The following is a 20,737-nucleotide window of genomic DNA, read 5'->3' on the forward strand; positions in this document are numbered from 1 at the left end:
TAAGCCAAGATACAGCAACTCTTCTCTTTCTAAATTACATTTTCAATTTTATAGAGACCTAAGGCCTCTTGCCTCTCCTTCTGCCCCATCTTGACAAACAGGAAGAGCAGAAGAAATAAATGTGGTACAAACCTCATGTTATGTACTTTCACGTTAGTGGGATCTGTGGAGAGGGAGGGTAGGTTGAAATTATGGGCTTAAAGAAGGATTTTGCAATTATCTTTCATTCTGTTATAATTAGTAAGCCTCTCTGTGGGCAATGCAGGGACTGTGTGACCACACTGTAGTCTCAGAATTCAGTGGTACAGCGTTCTTGAGGACCAGAAATATGTCCCGAGTTTCTGTAAATCTGGGCTGTGGGTGCTGAGATGACCCACACAGCTCCCACCCTCAGCCATGCTGAGGCTTCTCTGTGCATCTACAGGAAATCATGCAAGAGTTAAAAGCGTGAGCATGGCTGAACCTAGAGGACTTTGTGCTCAGTGAAATAAGCCAGACACAAAGGAATAGACCTTGTATGATCCCACTTATCTCAAGTACCCAGAGTGGTCAGATTCACACAGAGAAGGTGGAAAGGTGGTTGTCAGGAGCTGGGGGAGGGAATGAGGAGTTAGTGTTTAATGGATACAGAGATTAAGTTTGGAAAGATGAAAAAAGTTCTGAAGATGGATGGTGGTGAGGGTTGCACAACATTTTTTTTTTTACCATTTCAATAACTTTAAATTGATAAAGAGTCTATTCATTTACAAAATTCACTAATTCCATTCATTTGTTTAATAGCTAGGATTCAAAGTGTTTGATTTACCTAAGTGGAACCAAACACTAAGTAATCATTTTAAGCGCCATTTCCAAAGAATGTGCCCCATATTTCAAAATTATTGTTTGTAGCCTTCAAATGACAATACTAGCATCCTACTAATGACCACATTATTCACTAATGCCACTGAACTGTACGCTTAAAAACGGTGAAGATGGTAAGTCTTATGTCATGTATATTATCCCAAAAACAGAGTGTAAAAAAATGCAAGCAGTGTGGGGTTCAGACTCTGGCAAATATGGACCTGAGTCTGCCACCTCCAGCTGTGGACCTCAGAAAGTCCCTCTGCTGTTCTAGCCTCTGTTTGCCTTTCTGTAAATGGGACTGACCACGACCTCTGCCCAGGATTGTTGGGAGAGATGAAGGATGAGACAGATTCATTAGACACCCACTCTGCAGGCACCACCTTGGATGTAGGGCTGTGGGGCACCACTGACCTTAGGAAAGCAGAATGTTTATATGTCAGGAAAATAATTTGAACTGCACTCTGATTTGAACCTTGCTGGGTGTGGAATCGGTTGAGTTTCAGCCCCTCTGGGCATCTGGCGCATCGAAGTTGTCATTGAGATTCACACTAGGACATGTGTACTCATTTCCTACCAACACTGTCACAAAGTTACACAAACTTATGGCTTCAAACAGCACAAGTTGATTTTCTGAGAGTTCTGGAGGTCAGAAGTCTAAAGCTAGAGCATCAGTAGGGCTGTGTTTCTTCTGGAAGCTACAGAAGAGAATCCGATTCATCATCTTGTTTGGCTTCTGGAGGCACTGACATTCCTTGGCTCGGGGCCCCTTCTTTGTGTTGCTCCAGCCCCTTGTTTCTGTCAACAAATTTCCTACGACTCCCTCTGATTCTCTGCCTGCCACACGGGAGTTTGTCTTCACGGTGAGTTGTAAGCTCCACAAGGTAGGGACCCCTCTTCCCTTTTATTTTTTCACTTCAGGCGAAACAGTCTTTTCTATAATGCTTGCAAGCCTGGGCTTTGGAAACAGTCAGCCAGCTCCACTACTGGGTACACAAGCTTAGAAGGTGACCGTGATCCTCAGTTTTTCACATCTGTAAAATGGAGACAACATTACGTAGCCCTGCATGAGTCAGCCGGGGCTGTCTTGACAGAGCATCACTCAGTAGGGGGCTTAGACAACAGAAATTTATGTTCTTACACTTCTGGAAACCAGAAGTCTGAGATGCAAGTGTTGGCAGGATTTGTCTGTTCTGAAGTCTCTCTCCTCGGCTGGTGGCTGTTTTCCTCCTGTGTCTTCACGTGGTCCTCCTCCCTCTATAAAATTTGGGTCCAGATGATAACCACTTCCAGGTGGCTCGGACAGTAAAGAATCTGCCTGCAGTGCAGGACACCCGGGAGTTCGATCCCTGGGTCGGGTTGGGAAGATCCCCTGGAGAAGGAAATGGCCACCCACTCCAGTATTCTTGCCTGGAGAATCCCATGGACAGAGGAACCTGGTGAGCTAAAGTTCATAGGGTCGAAAAGAGTCGGACACGACTAAGCGATTTTCACTTCCTCTTCTTATAAGACTCTAGTCAGTGTGGCTTAGAGCCCACCCTGGGAACCTCTTTTTTTTTTTTTAATTTTTTAAAATTTATTTATTTATTTATTTTACGTTACAATATTGTATTGGTTTTTGCCATTCATTGACTTGAATCCGCCATGAGTGTACAAGTATTCCCCATCCTGAACGCCCCTCCCACCTCCCTCCCCATCCCATCCCTCTGGGTCATCCCATTGCACCCGCCCCAAGCACCCTGTATCATGCATCAAATCTGGACTGGCGATTCATTTCACATATGATATTTTACATGTTTCAATGCCATTCTCCCATATCATCCCACCCTCGCCCTCTCCCACAGAGTCCAAAAGACTGTTCAATACATCTGTGTCTCTTTCGCTGTCTCGCATACAGGGTTATCGTTACCTCTTTTTTTAACTGAATCACCTCTTTAAAGGCTCCAGGTCCTGAGGTCCTGGGAGTTAGGGCTTCAAAAAATATGAATCTGAGAGGGACATAATCAAGCCCCTAGCATCCACCCTGTGCCGGAATGAAATGAACTAAAGCCTGTAGAGAAAACTCATTCATTTGGTGCCTGGCACATGTAAATATTCAATAAAAGGCCACTGCTGCTGCTCTTCTTTTTTGAGGAAGTTAGCCAATACTCCCTCCTACCCCTTTCTATATCTGCCATGAAATAGTTCATGTGTTTAGAAGAGGAACAAATGCTCTGTGTGCTTTCTGTTTCCTTTGGAGGTCCCCAGTCAGCAGTTATCTTTTACGCTCGTGGCCAGGCCTAAGTGCTGAGACGTTGCCAGTCGAAAGCAATGCCTGTTGAGTTGTTTTCTCCACAGGGGTAGAATTTATATGCTGCAAAAGGAGGCTGCTTATCTCTTTGAAATGCTCATTATCAAGCATGCCTGACTCACCTTCTTCCACGCAGCAGTGCTGACTGGCTTTGGTTTTCATAGACCACTGTTTTTTAATTTAACATTTATTTATTTATTTGGCTGCACTGGGTCTTAGTTGTGGCAAATGGGATATTTGTTGCAACATGCAGGACCTAGTTCCCTGACCAGGGGTCAAACCCAGGCCCCCTGCATTGGGAGCACTGAGTCTCAGTCACTGGACCACCAGGGAAGTCTCTGTAGACCACTTTTGCTTTGGTTGGCTTGTGCCCTCTGACTCCTGGGATCTAGAGTCGTGTCGTTCATAGGACAAGGGAGAATGTGAGTGTTGCTTTGACAGATTCTGGCTGCCGGGCTGCACCAGAATTCTGCTGGGGAGACCCTTGTCCCACTGAGGAGGAAATAAAGGGCTTTGCAGTGTGGTTGCAGATAACATAGGGCCAGCCCTCTCATCAGCTTCCACGTCAGCTCTTTCGGAATGCCGGAAGTGATGACCCTATCAGCCCTCCCAGATCCTCATCTGGATCAAAAGACATGCCAAAGTGGTCAGAACAGCTTTGGTCACCAGGCCTCAAAACATCCCAAACACCCCTCAGCAGGTAAACGGATAAACAAAGGGAATAATGATCAGTGATAAAAAGGAACAAAGTCTTGACACACACGACACAGATGAGGCTGTTTGTAGGTTAGGCCCGTAGCCCCAGCTTACAGCCAGCATCAGCCACCAGCCACACCACTGAACAAACCTGCCGAGAATTCCAGCCCTCACCTTTGAGTCTCTCCAGCTAAAAGTGAGATCCAGCAATTGCACACTTCTTGTTTTATGCTGATGTGACTCTCAAAGCAAATTTTTATTATAAATCTAAAAGAGATGTTAAAACAGAAATACTTTATAAGCAGAGTGGTGGACGGCAACACTGCTAGTATGTGGGCTCTGAAATGGTCATAAGAAATACGTAAAATCTGTTGTTATTTCTCAAAATCTCATACATACCAGCAGGGTTTCCTTCTGCATTGTGGGGGACAGGGGATGGTTGGTAGTTTCTCATTTCTCTTTATCTGGACATCCCTCAGACTAACAGGTGGTTGCAGGCTGGGCCAGTGGTCTCAACCCCTGCCAGATGTTAGGAAGATTTGAGAAATCCTGGGAAGCTTTGAGAAATCCCAACAGCCCAGTCAGAGCCTAAATCCAGTAATTCAGCATCTCTGGGGGTGGAACCTAGGCATCAGCGTTTCCTAAATCTTCCAAGAGATTCCAGTGTGCAGCTCTGATTTGAAAGGTCTGGGGTGCAAAAAAAAAAGGTGGGGGGACTTTCCTGTTTGTCCAGTGGTTAGGGCCCCCATTGCTAGGGCCCAGGTTCTATCCCTGGTTGGAGAACTAACATCCCCCAAGCTGTGTAGTGCAAAAAAAAAGAAAAAGAAAAAGTCTGACATGGGCTTAGGAATCCATTGTCAGATTCAGATCACTCTTATGATCAGCTAAGTTGAGTAACCTTGGCAAAGGGGTGACCATGTGGGCTCTTGAATTCAGACCTGGTCAAAATATGGCTCAGTCACTTTCAAACTGTGAATCTTGGGCAGGTTATGTAACCTCAGTTGACTCATCTATAAAATGGGAAGAGTAAATGATTGGAAAGGAAAAGGCAGGTGAAGTGCCGTATGTAGTATCTGGTTCATAAGAACCAATTTTTAAACATAGGCTATTAAGGAAGGGGTTGCATCTCAGGCCATGACCTCCCGGGAAACACTTACTATTGGGTCCCTGAAGGCCCCAAATCTTCAGAGGGGCATTTTCTTTCCTGAGGATGAGACAGGGTGCTCCAGGTAAAGCCACTCTGTTCCTAATGCCTCCATGCACAACCTTCCTCTCACCCCCAAATCTTAGCGTCTCTGAGGTTTTTGTGTGGATCCTTACCACGCTGTTGAGGGACTGATGCAGGTAAAAATGATCTTTCCAGGTGGAGAATTGAAGGTTGGAGAAGCACAGGCCCCCGTTCCCTCACCACACGTGGAGGATGAGGCTGGGAGACTGGGAGACTATGCTCAGGCCTGCAGGCCAGGGGGTGGGCAGAGTGGGAGATGCAGAGGAGATACAGGTGAAGGGGTGAGGCCTGCACACCCTTCCCTCCCCACGTCTCAGCTTTCTTCAAACCAGATAAGTACCACATCTTTACTGTTATACCTTCCACGCTGCACTTTGAGTCCACATCTGAGCCTCTGAACCTATAAGGCACTAAGTTCTCCCCCTTTACACGGTCATCCACAAAGTGGAATTAACACAGATACTTCTCCCCTCGATTTTGGCTAAAAGTTGCCAGCTCTTTGGGGAAGGGGCTTTGTCGGCTGGCAGGTGTGACTGGCTCCCACAGCCTCTGCTTCACAGCTAAATGCAAACCAAGGCTGGGTATACTCTGCTGTTCCCGTATTTTAATCCTCAGATCTTTAATGCAGGGGAAACGATCTGCCAAGCATCCATTAAAGAATAGTTCTTGGATTCAGTCTGCCGTGGCTGCAGGATTGATTCATGGGCATTGCCTGTTCTCTCCACCGTTGAGTCACAGAAATTACTTAAAATACGTTGCCTGACAGATCGACTGGGGCCGCATGAGCCACACAGACTAGCAGCCAGTATTTGTTAGTATAAAAATGTCACTGCCCCCAAGATCAGAGTGTGACCCTGCTTCCACACCTAGAGGGGCAAGTGCTTCCTTTCCAACCTGGCGCTCCCACGCGGGGCGGCCACCCACCTTTCCTTTGGAGATGTCACAAGTCAGGGTAGTTCCTGATATAATGCAAGTCCCATTTCATGTCAAGCAGGGGGTAGACATCTTCGCTTTGAAGTACACTGTACGCATTTCCTCTCCCCTGTAACTTAATGAAGCCAGAGAAACATGGCTCTTTCCAGGTGTGAAACAGACCCTTCCAAGTCCATACCCAAGCCTGTGGACTGGAAAGGAGTGGCCCTCCTCTTTTTCCATCCTCTTTGCCTTCAGCATTTTAATTTTCAGAGAGACCAGAGGGAAATCAGACATCTTCCCCACCGTGCTTCCACTACCGGTTTCTCACAGCATGAAAAGCATCATGTGGTAGTGGAAACACTAATGGCTAATAATGCAATCGTATGCTATAGCCAGGCTCTTACTCCAGAAGCTTTACTCAAATACATGGTCTTGAAGTGAAGTGAAAGTCACTCAGTCATGTCCAGCTCTTTGCAACCCCATGGGCTATACAGTTTGTGGAATTCTCCAGGCCAGAATACTGGAGTGGGTAGTTCCCCTTCTCCAGGGAATCTTCCCAATGCAGTGATCGAACCCAGGTCTCCCACATTACGGGTGGATTCTTTACCAGCTGAGCCACCAGGGAAGCCCATACATGGTCTTAGCTGTCTTATTTCTGAAAACAAATGATATGTATTAACTTCCTTTTCCATCAGCACTTCAAATGCAGAAAAGCCCCACTGCACTTTGGAGACCCCAGTCCCATGAGGATGCGTTACAGATCAAGAGAGTAAAATGATCGCTCAAGCCAGACATTGTCCTTTTAGGCTTCATAATTGATAAAATGAGGAAATACTTGCCTCTGATGTGTATCTGGCTCCTAGCCCAAATGATATAAATTTAAAAATAAATAAATTCTCTGTGCTTTAGAATTCTTTATACCATCTTTTCAATAGATCAACTAGGAAAACTTGGAAGGGAGCGGGAATTTTCTGGCCTGGTTCTACACTGTACAAAAGGGTGGTTTCCCAGCATCTTTTCTAAAAATTATACTATTTATTTATTTTTGGCTGTGCTGGGTCTTCGTTGATGCAAGGGCTTTCTCTTAGCTGCGGTGTGCAGGCTTCTCACTGCAGTGGTTTCTATGGGCCTATTTATTCTTTTTCAGAATATATTTCCCTTGTAGGTTGTTACAAAATATTGACCTTAGTCCCCTGTGCTATACAGTAGGTCCTTGTTGGTTATCTATTTATATATACTAATGTATCTGTTAATCCAAAAATCCTAATTTATCCCTTCCTCCCCTTTCCCCTTTGGTCACCATAAATCTCTTTTTCATGTCTGTGGATCTATGTTGGCCTTGTACAGTCAGTTCATTTGTGTTACATTTTTAGATTCCACATATAAGCCATATCATGTGATACTTCACGCCTGGGTATATATCTAGAGAAAACTATAATTTGAAAAGACACGTGCACCCCTGTGTTCACTGCAACAGTATTTACAATAGCCAGGACATGGAAGCAACCTAAATGTTGACTGGCAGATGAATGGATAAAAACGGTGTGATGTGTATAGACAATGGGTTGTATTTTTTAGCTTATAAAAGTGTGTGTGTGTGTGTGAATGCTTACTCAGATTATTGGATCATTGTGTAAATCCATTGTTAGGGTTAAAGCAGACACTGCAGGTGTCCCCTCCCATGACCCCTCATCCTCACCTTCTAAGTTCCCACTGGCCTAACTTCCCCATGCCAGAGCCTGCATTCTTTTCTCTGAAGGCTCTTCTTGGCCAGGGAATCAATATTCTGGTTGCAGCCTTCAAGCAGTGACTGGTGGAAGTAGGTGGATAAATACCCTACCTCCCTCTCCCCTTGGAGGAGACAGGGAAGAGGCATGTTCTCCAGGGTCCCTCAGAGCATCCCACCAGGATCACGCCCCACCAGGATAGCACCTGCCCCCAGGATAGCGCCCCACCAGGATTTCTCCCCAGTCACCTGCTGCTGTATCTTTATCTTTTCATTAGCTGCCTCACTTTCCCCAACAGTGTTTCGTAGAATCACTTCCCAAATGAAGTATATGCACTCAAATCTTGCCCTGGGCTCTGATTCTGGGTGAATCCAAGCAAACACATCTGATGACTTGAAATTACCCTAAATGCCCTACTTTTATAGCCCCTAGTGCTGGCATGACAATGCCTGGCAGTGAGCACAGGCCCCACGCCTGGTCCCAGGAGCATGAGCCCGCACAATCCTTCCTTAAGGTGGCGCCATCTCCCGGAGAATTCTGATGTATGCGAGAACACCCTGAGCTACCAAGTTTTGAAGGCCGAGCAGGCAGCATTTACATCCAACATGAGAACACCTGCACCTAATGTTCTAAACGACTGGGAAGGTGCTCCTGCATCCTGGGCCCTTCGGACCATTAGAGCGTCCCTGGTGGTTGTTCGGTTCAGTCACTGCAGGGCCTTCAGGAGATTTCTGTGTGCCTGCATGGTCCCAACGTGGCCTCGTCTTTATTTAAATATATCTCCAGGAGCAGCTTCTTCATTTGTCATTTGTTTTCCTTACATGAAACTAGAACTCAGAATGGGTTTTCTTAGGAAAAATGTAAAATTTAAAATATGAGTTCATTTTCGGTTCCTGTTTGCAAAGATTAATAAGAGGACATTCATTGTATTTTGCAGAAGTTTATTATTGTCTACTTATATGGCTTGACTCTGACTGTCCATTCTCAGTAAAAAAATTTCCAGAAAGCAGGAGCCATTTGTAGTTTGGTGACTTTTCCCAGGATTGAATTATTTTGAATGGGTACTTGAATAATGAACAGACAATAATGTCAAGACCTGTCCCTCACCGGCTCTGACCCCCAGCACCATTGGATGCCCTCAGACCATGTGAGGGACACCCTAGAACCCCAGCCTTTCTCCAAATCTCACGGCTGTCTTGCCTGAGATAAGAATTGGCTGTGGGAACTGTGTCAACTCAAAATCTTGGAACAAGACTCATGTTATGATTTTCAAATCCCTTTTCCATGAAATTTGTGTGAAATAACAACATTTCTCTGAAATGATAGCAGTTTTATGTTTATGTCATGTAACTATTATGGTGTTCTGCCTGCTTAAATGGGTTTTTAAAAAGGCAAAGTGTTCATGAGTTGAGGGTATTCATTCCTTTTAAAATGTGTCCATGATGTCAAATTCCATTCTCCATCAAGGAAAAAATATTAAATTGTATTATTATGTATGCCATCTATCCACATGTATGATGTGCATGCATCACCATATATATCTATCTATATATATATATATATAGGTTTACAATACAAATCCATACTCAGAAAATATATAGTTCTATCATAAACAATTAATTTTAACTCCCTAGAAGGAGTCAGAATTCCAAATGATCACTCAGCATTTGAATACAGGAGGAGGTGTTTTCCTCTGTTTTAGAAGTATGGGTTGTTGTTTTTCTTTCTTTTTGCTTCTTGCCACTCTGAAATTAAATGAAATTATAAGAAGGAAACTGAAGCTGCATATTCAATAGAAAAAGTGCGAAATGCACTCCAGAAATAGAAGAGAAATATCAAGATGCAATTCCAGCTGGGAGGGATTCCTAGAGTGAAAGGGGATGAGTAGAGCCTCTGGCTTTAATTTACAGAGGAGTCTGCCAGTGGTGACCTCTTACAGTCCTTGCCGTCTGTATTATTGATTAATGAGGTCAAGGGCAGCGTCACTCACTGCTGACTCTCTCTCTGGGGACCCGTGTTCACTCTGCAGAGTACTCCGGAAGATGCTGTCTGCCAGCAAATGCCAAAGAGCCTCCTATGTTGATGCAAGGGTGCTGACAGATCCCTCTGTGCCCACGGGTGCATTCGGGGCCTAAGTCAGATGGTTGCTGGCCTCTGTCTAGAGATAAAAGCCCCTCCACCGAGAAGCAGAGAGAGTGGCTTGTACCCAAACATCAGTGTATCCATGTCTGTGAAAAAGCAAACACTTCCATCACCAAACAATGAGCTGTATTGGTGTTTAAAAAAAAAAAAGAAGAAAAACAATAACCACCTAAATGGAATAGTTTCCGAGTTTTCTCTTTCCCTCCTGGGATATGTCCATAGCATGTCCATATCCCTGTCTGTAGTCTCTGTGGTCACTCCTTCTGCCTTGATTTCTTGCCCGGGCTCTCTTTAAAAGAGTGTATTTTTATATTGAGCTGTGAGTGTGTGGAATTGTTTTAGTCATTCATTCGTGCCCAACTCTTTGCACCCCTACGGACTATAACCCACCAGGCTCCTCTCTGTCCATGGACGGACTGTAACCCACCAGGCTCCTCTCTGTCCATGGAATTCTCCAGGCAAGAACACTGGAGTGGGTAGCCACTTCTTCCTCTAAGGGATATTCCTGACTCAGAGACTGTGGACAGATTCTTTACCATCTGAGCCACCTGGAAGCTGTGGTCACTGCTTTTTTGTCTCTCACCAAATGCCCCTGCATTTGGTCATGGAGAAAAGAAGACCTCCATGGGGGATGTCACAGATGGGTGTCTGCTTTCACTCTGCCTCTGTTTACGCATAGTAGCACAGTGTGTGGGGTCAGGACCATGAGACCCAAGCTTCTGGGTTCAGATCCTAGTCCTCATCCCACTGCTAGTTGTACCATTGTGTTCATGACCTCAACTTGGCCATGCCCACACTACCAGCCAGTGAGGGTGACAGTGCCCACCTTGTTGGATGCTGTAGGACTGAATGAAATAACCCTTCTGGGTCCTCTTGTTTGCAGGAAGTGTCAGGAAGTCTTTTTATTGTGGTGAGTAGTGGTCACAGCTTTCACTATAGATGCTGCAGAATCAAGGATGCTTTAATACCTTCGAGAGTGTGGAGACTTATTCTTCTCTGGTTTGACTCCTTTCTTGTCCTCCAGTTCATTGCTTCTAGAAAAAATTGGTTTTGCCAAAATAGACTCACAGACATAGAAAACAAACCTACGGTTACCAAAGTGGAAAAGGGGTGGGGGAAGGATAAATTAGGAATTTGAGATTAACATAAATACACTAATTGTATGTAACAGGTAACAAGGGCCTACTGTGTAGCACAGGGAACTGTATTTAATATCTTGTAATAACCTCTAATGAAAAAGAATATGGAAAAGAATAGATATACATATAATATATATATATATATATAACTGAATCACTTTATACCTGAAACATTATAAGTCAACTATATTTTATCTTTTTAATTTAATAACTAAGATTAGTTTTGGTAATTGTAGGCTTTGAATCTATAATTGAAATGTGGGGATGGTCTATACATTAAAAAGTACTCTATTTATAAAGAGATACAGTAAATCAGTATCCAGGCAAATCTGACATTTAGACCTAGTGTGATGTGTATTTCTTATATCAGTAAATATAAATGGATAACTTGCATTACACTTTCTCATTTTTAATTTAGTTTTTATTTTCATTAAAGTTATACACGCAAAGCTTAAAGAGGCAACCAGTTCCAGGCAGCTTATTATGAAAGACAGCCACCCTCCTATCCCACCAGCGCCAACCTGCCACCCTTCAGAGGCAACTACTTTCCACTAGTTTGGTTGTTCCTGATACTCACTGCATGCCTCCAGATCATGTGCTTCTATAGCAGTGACTTGACCTTTCAGTTTCAAGTATTCTCCAAGGCTTTACAGTGTGGAGGAGGAGGGTTAAGGTCTTTTTCAGCCCTGCTCACCCCGAATGCCCAGCCTTGCATCCTCACCAAACTCTTACACCATTTACTTAGACAGCAGTCTACACTGCATTTATCATGACTGTGTGACACTGTTTATAGCTCAGCCAATAACTAGGTAATGATTCATCTTCCTTTCCTGTACAACTCTGTGTTTCCCCATGGTTTATGATTGTCTTTTTTGTTGTTGTTCATTTGCTTAGGTTTCAATGCTCTGTCCCCAGAGCTTTCCAGTCTCCTTTCTATGGGTTTGGAATTATATTTCATCGATTTTGTCCTCCTGGCATCATTTCTTCTGTGTCTTCTGACCAGCTGCAAAAGTTTCTTTTAGAATCTCCTCTTACCATCTCTCTAGAATCTTCTTTCACCACCATTCTGGAGATCTTTTCTTATTACAATAGATTTTTGTTGTTCGATGTAAGGGTTTATTTTGCCAACATTCTATATAACAAGTGTTTTACTCCCTGATTTTAGTGGAGCAATCTTCTAGTAGCTTTTTGGAAAAGGATATGTGGGAAGTAAATTTTTTGAGATAATTAAGCTTTTATTTTTATTCTCCTGTCACACTTAATGAACAATTTGGTCAGGTGTAGAATTCCAGGTTGAAATCATTTTCCTTTCTAATTTCGAAGTCACTCCTCCATTGTCTTCTAGCTTTCAGCTCTCTGGCTGAGAAATAAAATATAAAATATTATTCTTTGTATATAATCCTGTTTTTCTCTCCAGTGACTTCTAGGACTCTTTTATGGTTCCAGTATTCATCTTTTTGTCCTTTGTGTTAGAAAAATGGAAGTCCTTAACTTCTGAGAACTTTTCTTTAATTATTTATTCAATCATTTCCTCTGTTTCTGAAATTTCTCTTCTGTAAATGCCAGGTCTCCTGTCTCAGATAAGGTGGGGAATGTACAGTCACTGGTCTATTTGAAGTGAGGGAAGAAGTTTGTGGTTAAATTCTTTTTTAAAAAATTTTTTATTTTATATTGAAGGATAGTTGATTAACACTGTTGTAATAGTATTAGGTGGGATTAAATTCTTCAACAGTCTTGCAGTCATCCCGTTTTCAGGCAGCCTTTACCACCATTTCTAGAACTTGGTCCACTGCCAGCTGAAAGATTTTGATTGTTCAATTGTTCTGCTTTCCAGCCTCCAAAATTTTCTTACTCTGATCAATTCTTCTAGTCTCTTTCTCTCCCATGTTTATATCTTGTTTAAAAAAAAAAATCCCTTTGCTGTAACCCTGTTATAGTATAACAAGAAAGAGCAGTGGTACTGGGACGTTCAGTCCACCTATCTTTAACTAAAAATCCAAGTGATTTTTAAGAAAATTCAGAGTTGATATTTGCCATGTATTTTAAGTCCATTTGCTTAATTATAATAAATTTAAAAATATTCACCACCTTTTATGACCTGATGGAACATGAATAATCTAGCCCAATTTGTCCTCTTCCATAGATGGTGAGTGGTGGCCACAGGCTCTAAGAGTAAACAGTCCAAGGAGAGATGATAAAAGGCTATAGAGGACTCTGTGTTCTAAAGTGATCCTTGTGGCAGAAGTCCTTTTCTTGACAAGCCCTTCATCTGTAACTTGCATCTGCAAATACCAAACCAAGGAAGGCAAAATTAGCACAGAAAATACTCAGTGTCCCTACAGTGGTGGAAGAGTGTGTTCACAGAAAGAGGCTGGCCTCGTTATTCATTTTTAGTTCTATTTAAGTCATATCTTTCATGCTATTTGAATCCAGAATACTCTCTCTGGTTTGCCTTTGCCCTGATCTTTTCTTTACAATTGGACCCAGTCATCCAGGAGGGAAGAGACACCAAAGGTGGCATCCCTGGTATCCCTTTTCCAGTTGTCTTTGGTCCCTGTTCTTGTCGCAGCTCAGAGTGGCATTTGCTGCGTCCTTTCCCACTTATGAGGCAAGGGCAAAGGCAGCTAGATGAGTCCTGTGGCCGTGGGGTGGCTGACCCTTTCCTAGGAGGTGGGAGGGAGTGAGAATGACAGCCCAGGAGGCACCCCGACCTGCGACTCTCCCAGGCTCCTTTTGGGAAGAGTCTGCAAAAATGGACCTACTTTGCAAACCAGAGGGAAAATACCAGGTTTCCCTCCATGAAAGTCTTTGAAGGACTTACCCAGGGGAGAGGACTCTCCTCCAGAATAGGGCCCCTCCTCCCACGATGCCCTGCCTGTCCCCTCCCCTCCTTCGGCACCAAGGGTCTCCTCCTGCAGGAAGTCCACACACAGGAGGCCAAGGCTGCTTAGCCTCCAGCGAAGTGTCCACTGGTCTCAGCAGAGCCACCACCTCTAAGATAGCATTTTCTTCACATCAATAGGCAAATCAATCTTTTAAAAATTCTGATTAATCCAGAGGGCAAGTGCCAACAAGGCCAGGCATATCATAGAGATGAGAGAAAAGGCTGGGGGCCTTCGGAAGGGCTTGCCCAGCTCTGGGCAGAGTGCTGGCAGGGACAGCAAGTCAGGAGGCTCCTCCCCTCTCCTTGGCCTCAGGGACACCAAGGCTGGCAGATTCCTGACCGACTTCAACCTGGTTTTGCAGAACCTTCCTCAGATAGTCCGTCTAACCCAGCCTTGCCTCTCCTTTGGGGGCCAGATCCGAGTAACAGCTGGGCAGCCCTCCGCCTTCCCCAGCTCCCTCCCTGTCTTCTCTCCTGGGCGTCTCCCCATAATGAAGTCCTGGCAGGTTCAAACCCATCTTGGCACCCAATTTTCAGAGACCAGACTACTATGCCTGAAGACCTTCAAGGAGTCCCTGTTGCCTGGCAGAGGGACTGGGCCTCGGGCAGAGAGGGAAGCGCTGAGCTGTGTGTCTGGGTCGTCAGTGGCCGCGCCGCCAGAGCCAGGCTGTGCCCCTCGCGCGGCCCGTGTCCTATCTCTCACCTGCCGCCCCTTCCCCCCAGGTCGTGGCTCTCTCCTCCTGGTGCCTGCTGAGGGACTCGATTTACTACACGCTGTCCGTGGTCGCGCTCATCGTGGTAAGTGTGCGCCGGGCACCTCGCCTCTCCTCTCCCCATCACCCTTCTCAGCTCGGGGCACCTCGGGACTCCTCCAGGTGCATGGAGGCAGCTGCTTTGGTCACCCAGAGCCCAGCCCGGTGGTTCTGGTGCTCAGAACAGGAGGTGGCTCTGCTCACCTGGCTCCATGAGCAGCCCCTGCTGCTTCCCCGGGATTCTCATGACCCTTTGCTCTCACTTTCCTCACGGGCTCCGCTGTAACTCCCTTCAATGTCCCTGGGTGCACACCCTCCTTCCTCGTCCTGCCTGTCCCACACTCTCCGTGGCCATTACCACCTTCACGGGGACACCCCCACACTGTGTCCCTAGTGGTGGGTGTCTCTACTAGACACCTTCATGTCCCAGGTCCAAGTGTCTCTGCACTTAGAATGATTTCCCCAAGGCTGGACCCCCTCCTGTATTCCAGCCCCCCACTCCCATCCTAGCCACCCAGCCTGGGAAGGATATTAAACGGATCTTCCCCCAACTCCCACCATACGCATTGGCTTCATTGTCCTATGGATTTTCATTTTGTAAAGATCTCCGCAGCGTGCCCCCTGTAGCCCATCTTACTTGAGGCTCTTTGCATCTCTGGCCCAAACTGACAGAGCTTATTGCAGATTAATGTAACAAGTAGCATCACTGCCAGCCACCCCCTACCCCGCACCTCCAGCAGTCCTCAGAGCCGTGCAAATGCCGTCTCTACAAAGAACACCTGCAAATGCCAGTCCTTTGTTTAAATGAGCAGTGACTCCAGGTCTCCTGTGGGGACAAACCCAGGCTGAGCCATCCAGGAAAAGAAGGGTGGCAAAGCAGAAAGAACACTAATGAGGGTGGGAGATCTGACTCCTGGGCCTTCCCTTATTCGCTCTCTTGACCTTAGAGGAATCAGTCTCTCCAGGTCTTAGTTTTCGCACCTACTGGACAGGAATAGATCCGCTCAAGGATTTACTTACCTGTTTACAAAGAATTTACCTGTATAGTATTTCATTGTAAATCTCTATGCAAATAAGGGCTTCCCTGGTGGCTCAAGATGGTAAAGAAGCTGCCTGTAATGCAGGAGACCGGGGTTCAATCCTTGGGTCGGGAAGATCCCCTGGAGAAGGGAATGGCAACCCACTCCAGTGTTCTTGCCTGGAGAATTCCACGAACAGAGGAGACTGGTGGGCTACAGTCTATGGGGTCACAGAGTTGGACACGACTAGTGACCAACACATACACACAAGAAATAAGTCAAAAGTGACATTTAATACAAGACTTTGCCCAAGGAATCAGGTGGGTACTTCAGCAATAGCAAATCCTACAGCAAAGATCTTGGGTTTACAACCACAGCCCCCACATTCCAAGGGTGACAGATGATGAGGAGAGTGGAGACCAGCCCCAAGGAGGAGCAGGGCTCAGACGCCCGCGTTGGGATAACACACACTCCATCTATAGAATTCCCGGTCAGCAGACTTGAGGATGCCCATGAGCTCTGTGTTCCTGTACCTGTGGAAAAGGCTCAATCACCCCGGATCTGGAGGCCTCCGTTCACCCAGCCCAGACTGCTGACACGTGCTTTGCAGGGGCTCTGTCCTGCAATGTCCCACCTGGTATAGATCACATGTGATCAGCTCTTCTGCTGTCAAGGGATTTTAGGATGATTTGTGAAAGTCATTTTTTTCAAGAGACGTATGGGGGGGGAGTGGTAATGAAAGCAGTTCTCCACTTTGTTGAATTCTAGAGAGATGCCCACCCACTCCCACTAGAGACAAGGTAATGAGACAGAACAGCGAAGTCCAAGACCCAGCCCCACCCCAGGAGCAAGGGCTCTGTGATGTCCATGCCTGTCAGCAGACTTGCAGACATCAGCTTCACTCTGTTTTCACACAGATGCCTCCTGGAACTGTGTGTGAAATAACCTGTCTTCTGTTAAGTGTATCTGGACATGTTTGAGACAGAACAAATACATCGTCGCTAATGACGTGTGAAGAAGCGAGGCAGTTTTGCTTCCTTGGGCTGCGGGTGATGCTCACGCAAGCAGGGTCTTTGAGCAAAGCAGTTACCTACTGTGGATGAATCAGAGCTGAGCTAGCTGGGCATGGGGCGCCAGCAGCTCTGTGTTCCCTCCGACAGCAACAGTCAACAGCAAGTGATTCTGTGCTGTGACTTAGAGACTGGACTGGGTATTTACCGAGCTGATGTCGAGCCTAGATTTTTATGATCTTGAGAAAAATTACATTTCTCCACTGTTAGGAATTATGCAAAAGAGAACATCTGAGTCCTGGGGTTTGGTCCTGGTTCTTTTGATTTTAATGGTGTCTCTCCAAATTCAGCAGCACTGACATGCCCCGCGTGTCTCCCAGAAACATGCAACCCAGAGGTTTTTAATCCAGTAGGGCCTGGGGTTGGACCCAGGAAATTTCAGTTTAACCAGGATCTTCCGTCATGATTCTGATGCCAGCAGCACCCACTGCACTTGCAGAAACTCAATCTCAAAGACAGTCGGATACTGTTTCCTCAGACGTTCACCTGCTGTGGGGCAGGTGTCATCTCCAATACACTTGGAGAGCCACAGAAGGGAGGCATCTTGGCAGCTTGGTGGTCTGGATTTCTGACAGCTGTTTGTTGTTGGAGACCTTTTCACATGAGACTTTAAAACAGCATGAGGAGCGAAACAATCTAGTACCCAAAGAGCAGCACTTAGGTAAGGAAGTTTCTCAGTGTCCCCAGACCCCTTCCATGCGCCAGCCGCAGGCTGCTGCTCCACATGCTGGATCTTTCTGTCAGGTTTCCTAATCTCCTTCTATGTTTCCCCTAGTGTCATGGTAACATCGTCACTTTTGGGGGGGGGTCAGGTTTTCCTTGCATAGCACAAAGCTTTTCCATTGGACCCTGCAATGGGCACTGAAAAGTCCTCTACTTAGAAGCTCTCCTCCTACCCAGAAAGAATTACCAACCAGCCAAACAATTAAACTGTTTGGGTATTTTTTTTACTCTCTCCTCTTTTTACGGTTCTGAAATGTTCAGAAGATGGGCCTCTGAGTTGCCACAATGAAGAGCTCATTCACCTGGAGGGCAAGTCCCAACGAAGAGGGACCAGATGCTGCTTCTAAATACACTTGGTCGGGCAGAGCAGCCCTGAGGACAATCTGTGAGGGCTGGGGGTCTGAAGCGCTGGGAAAGTCGATTTCTCTGGGAGACTTGGGGCCCCCAGGCCAGGGAGAGCTGATAGGGTGCTCCTACCTGGTCTGCGAGACAGCTGGCCTGGAGGCTGATGCAGAGGCCGGGCCCAAAAGCAAAAACACCGCAGGGATGTTCTGAAGCCAGCAGAGCTTCAAACAGGTGGCTTAGAGACAAGGGACTCAATTTGGTATCTGGGATGCAGCTAACCTTTGCTCTCTGCTGTTTTCTAGCTCATTTATATGCTGCTGATTGTTAAGCCTGCTCTCCTCTAAAGCATATAGTGTGAGTCTGTGCCCTTCTCCTGCCCCATCAGGTGTTCCCCCTTTAGTCCCCGGGACACTCTACAGTGACGCATCAGCCCTGGAGAAGCCGGATGTGGCCCAGGAGGCTTGCCCCATGACTTGGGTCTCTCTCTGCAAGAGAAATGTCACTGTTTAGGTCCTGAGAGAGTCGCGGGTGCTGTCCCATGCTTGATGACATGCCCATCTACCTGAAGGATAGTCCGCAGACCCTCACAGACCCTCTGGCTGCCTCTCTCTCACACCAAGGACCCACCCCCAACTGACTGTGGGAGTTCTGGCCTCCTCGTCTGCTTTCTCCAAATTCCAGCAGGCCAGATAGTTTCCTTTATTGAAATGTTACTGTAATTTACATAATCATGCAATTTACATAAATGCAAATGATTCATTTCATCATCAATCTAACAGCTGCCCTAAAAGGAATGCTTTATTTTTACCCTTCATCTCTGCTTCAAGATCAGGGATTTTGAGCATCAGGAGAAGGGAAGCTTGGCCAGGGTGGGGGTAGCCGGGGAACACGGAGACCCCCATGAGACAGGCTCCAGATAACTTATTGGGGTTCCCAAATCCAGCCGGGGGGGTGCTGCCCTCCTGGAGAAGGGCCAGATGGGCCATTGGCAGTTGGGGGGTCCCAGGGGCAATCTAAGTGCTGGCACAGCAGAAAGAGCTTATCTAAGGTAATGCTCCCACCTCACTCAACGCAGCCCCCAACTCTGAAGGAGATTCCATGGGGACAAAGAGAGACAGGTCAGCTGAACCAACCATCAAAGACAGCCTGGAGGGTACTGTCCCATATGGTAGCCACCAGGCATGTGAGCCTTTGAGCTCCTTTTTTAAATTTTTTATTTTACACTGGAGTATAGCTGATTTACGTGTTGTGTCAGTTTCAGGTGTACAACAAAGTGACTCAGTTATACATACACATGTATCCTTTTTCAGATTCTTTTCCCATTGAGCCAGTGAGCTTTTGAAAGCCAGCTAGTGAGACTATGGAACCGAACCTTATCTCATTAATTTCAGTGCATGTGGCCACGTGTGGCTAGCGCCTATCATCTGGATAGCATGGATGTAGACAGCAAACCCTTCCATGGGAAGTATCCCCACATTCTCACCCTTTCAACAAGCACAGGCTTCATACTTCACAGGACTGAGTACAGCACTGGGCCTGATGACGAAGGTTCCCTAGTTCAATACTCATGATCTCTCGAGCTGCTGTGATAGGAGTCCCATTTTACAGATGGTAACACCGAGGCTCTAGAAATCCAAGGATTTCCCCGAGGTGAGGTAGCTGTCCTCTACTCAGGTCTCCCAGAGCAAGAGAAGAAGATGCACAACTATATCAGCCCAGCAAAGAATTCGGGTTTTTCATCCAACAAAACCTGCCTCATACAGTCTGATTTTACTGCACCTAACATGCATCTACCTCTACAAAAGCACCCGAAATACCTCTTTACCCAGAGACTGAATATCAGCCTCCCTCTCCTGGGAGTTTTTCATTAAGACGATTCAACTTCAGTGATCTAGAAATCATCTCTCTCCCTTCCGCGAGAGGAGGGATACCAGACACCCACAGGGATGACCGTCCTCCGGCCCCTGGCCCCTGTGGCCTGTCCTCACTGGGCCCCTTCCTCTCGCTCCAGTTTGGAGACCCTGAGATCCTCATGCTCATGGTTCCACTTCAGGGCCTGGCAAAGCAGGAATGGCTGTGGCAGTCAGAAGATTCTCACAGGGAAGGATGTGAGAGGACGTCCAATTTCCTCAAACAGACCCAAGGGCCCCCTGTTCCCCTAATCCCTGCCCAGGCTCTGCTCAAGCCCTGCCTTTACACCAGCTGTCCTTGCCACCCTCCCTTAGCCCCCACACTGTCAGGTCAGCCTGCTGAAGATCCTAATGTGGGAATTCCTGTTTACCCTTCAACTGGAAACCATACCCATGCCTCGTGGCTGTTGTCCAGTATTTTCCATCTGACTCCTCTTAGAGGGAAGTCGCCGTGGCCTCAGCTAAGCCACCCACCCACACCTGCAGCCCCAGAGCCTGGGAAGGCAGGCCTCCAAAACAGCACATCTCCTGAGGGCACCTGTACGCCATGGAGGGAGAGTCTGCAGGGAGCAGTTTTCCTTCTCAGCAGGGAGGATGTTCAAGGTTTCAGGCTCTTGAAAGAGAATGATGGTGTTGATTTTCTCCTTTTACTTTCACTGCTTAAAATTCTGATGGTGCCAGTGATTACGATTCCAGATACAAGGTCTCAGCTTCAGCAAGGCAGCCACCCAGCCATGATTACAGCCTTTAACTAGCCAACCCGAGGCCGCCGCACAGTGTGGGGCCAGCCCAGCCTCTCTCTCCGGCCCACTGGCCTGCAACCCCTGGTGGTCCATTCCCTGGTGTCCCATCTCGAGTCTCTGGGATGCTCTGTCATCCAGGGAGTCGCCTGTCTGATGGAAGCCTGTCTCTGGGAAGAATTCTAGACCAGATGCCAACACTGAAAAGCTGGTTTCCATGGTAGCCCATCTATTTCCCAGAGGCCTGGAGGAAAAGAGTATTTTTTTCAGATTCACTCCTGTGAATTACCATTAGCTGGTCCGCGGAACACCTGGAA

General features: G+C 46.4%; 1 protein-coding gene across 3 annotated transcripts in view; it reads left to right on the forward strand.

Annotated features, from left to right (window-relative positions):
* SLC24A3 (solute carrier family 24 member 3) overlaps positions 1 to 20,737 on the forward strand; it is a 421,173-nt gene that overhangs the window by 360,251 nt on the left and 40,185 nt on the right. For 2 of the 3 annotated variants that reach the window (XM_070472207.1, XM_020878614.2), the window contains one exon: positions 14,585 to 14,659. The exons of the other annotated variant lie outside the window; for it this stretch is intronic. In XM_070472207.1, the coding sequence (XP_070328308.1) occupies positions 14,585 to 14,659 (75 nt within the window). The remainder of the gene's footprint in view (positions 1 to 14,584; positions 14,660 to 20,737) is intronic. 3 annotated transcript variants of the gene reach the window in all.

Source organism: Odocoileus virginianus, chromosome 9 (assembly GCF_023699985.2).
Source record: "Odocoileus virginianus isolate 20LAN1187 ecotype Illinois chromosome 9, Ovbor_1.2, whole genome shotgun sequence".
Taxonomy (NCBI): domain Eukaryota; kingdom Metazoa; phylum Chordata; class Mammalia; order Artiodactyla; family Cervidae; genus Odocoileus; species Odocoileus virginianus.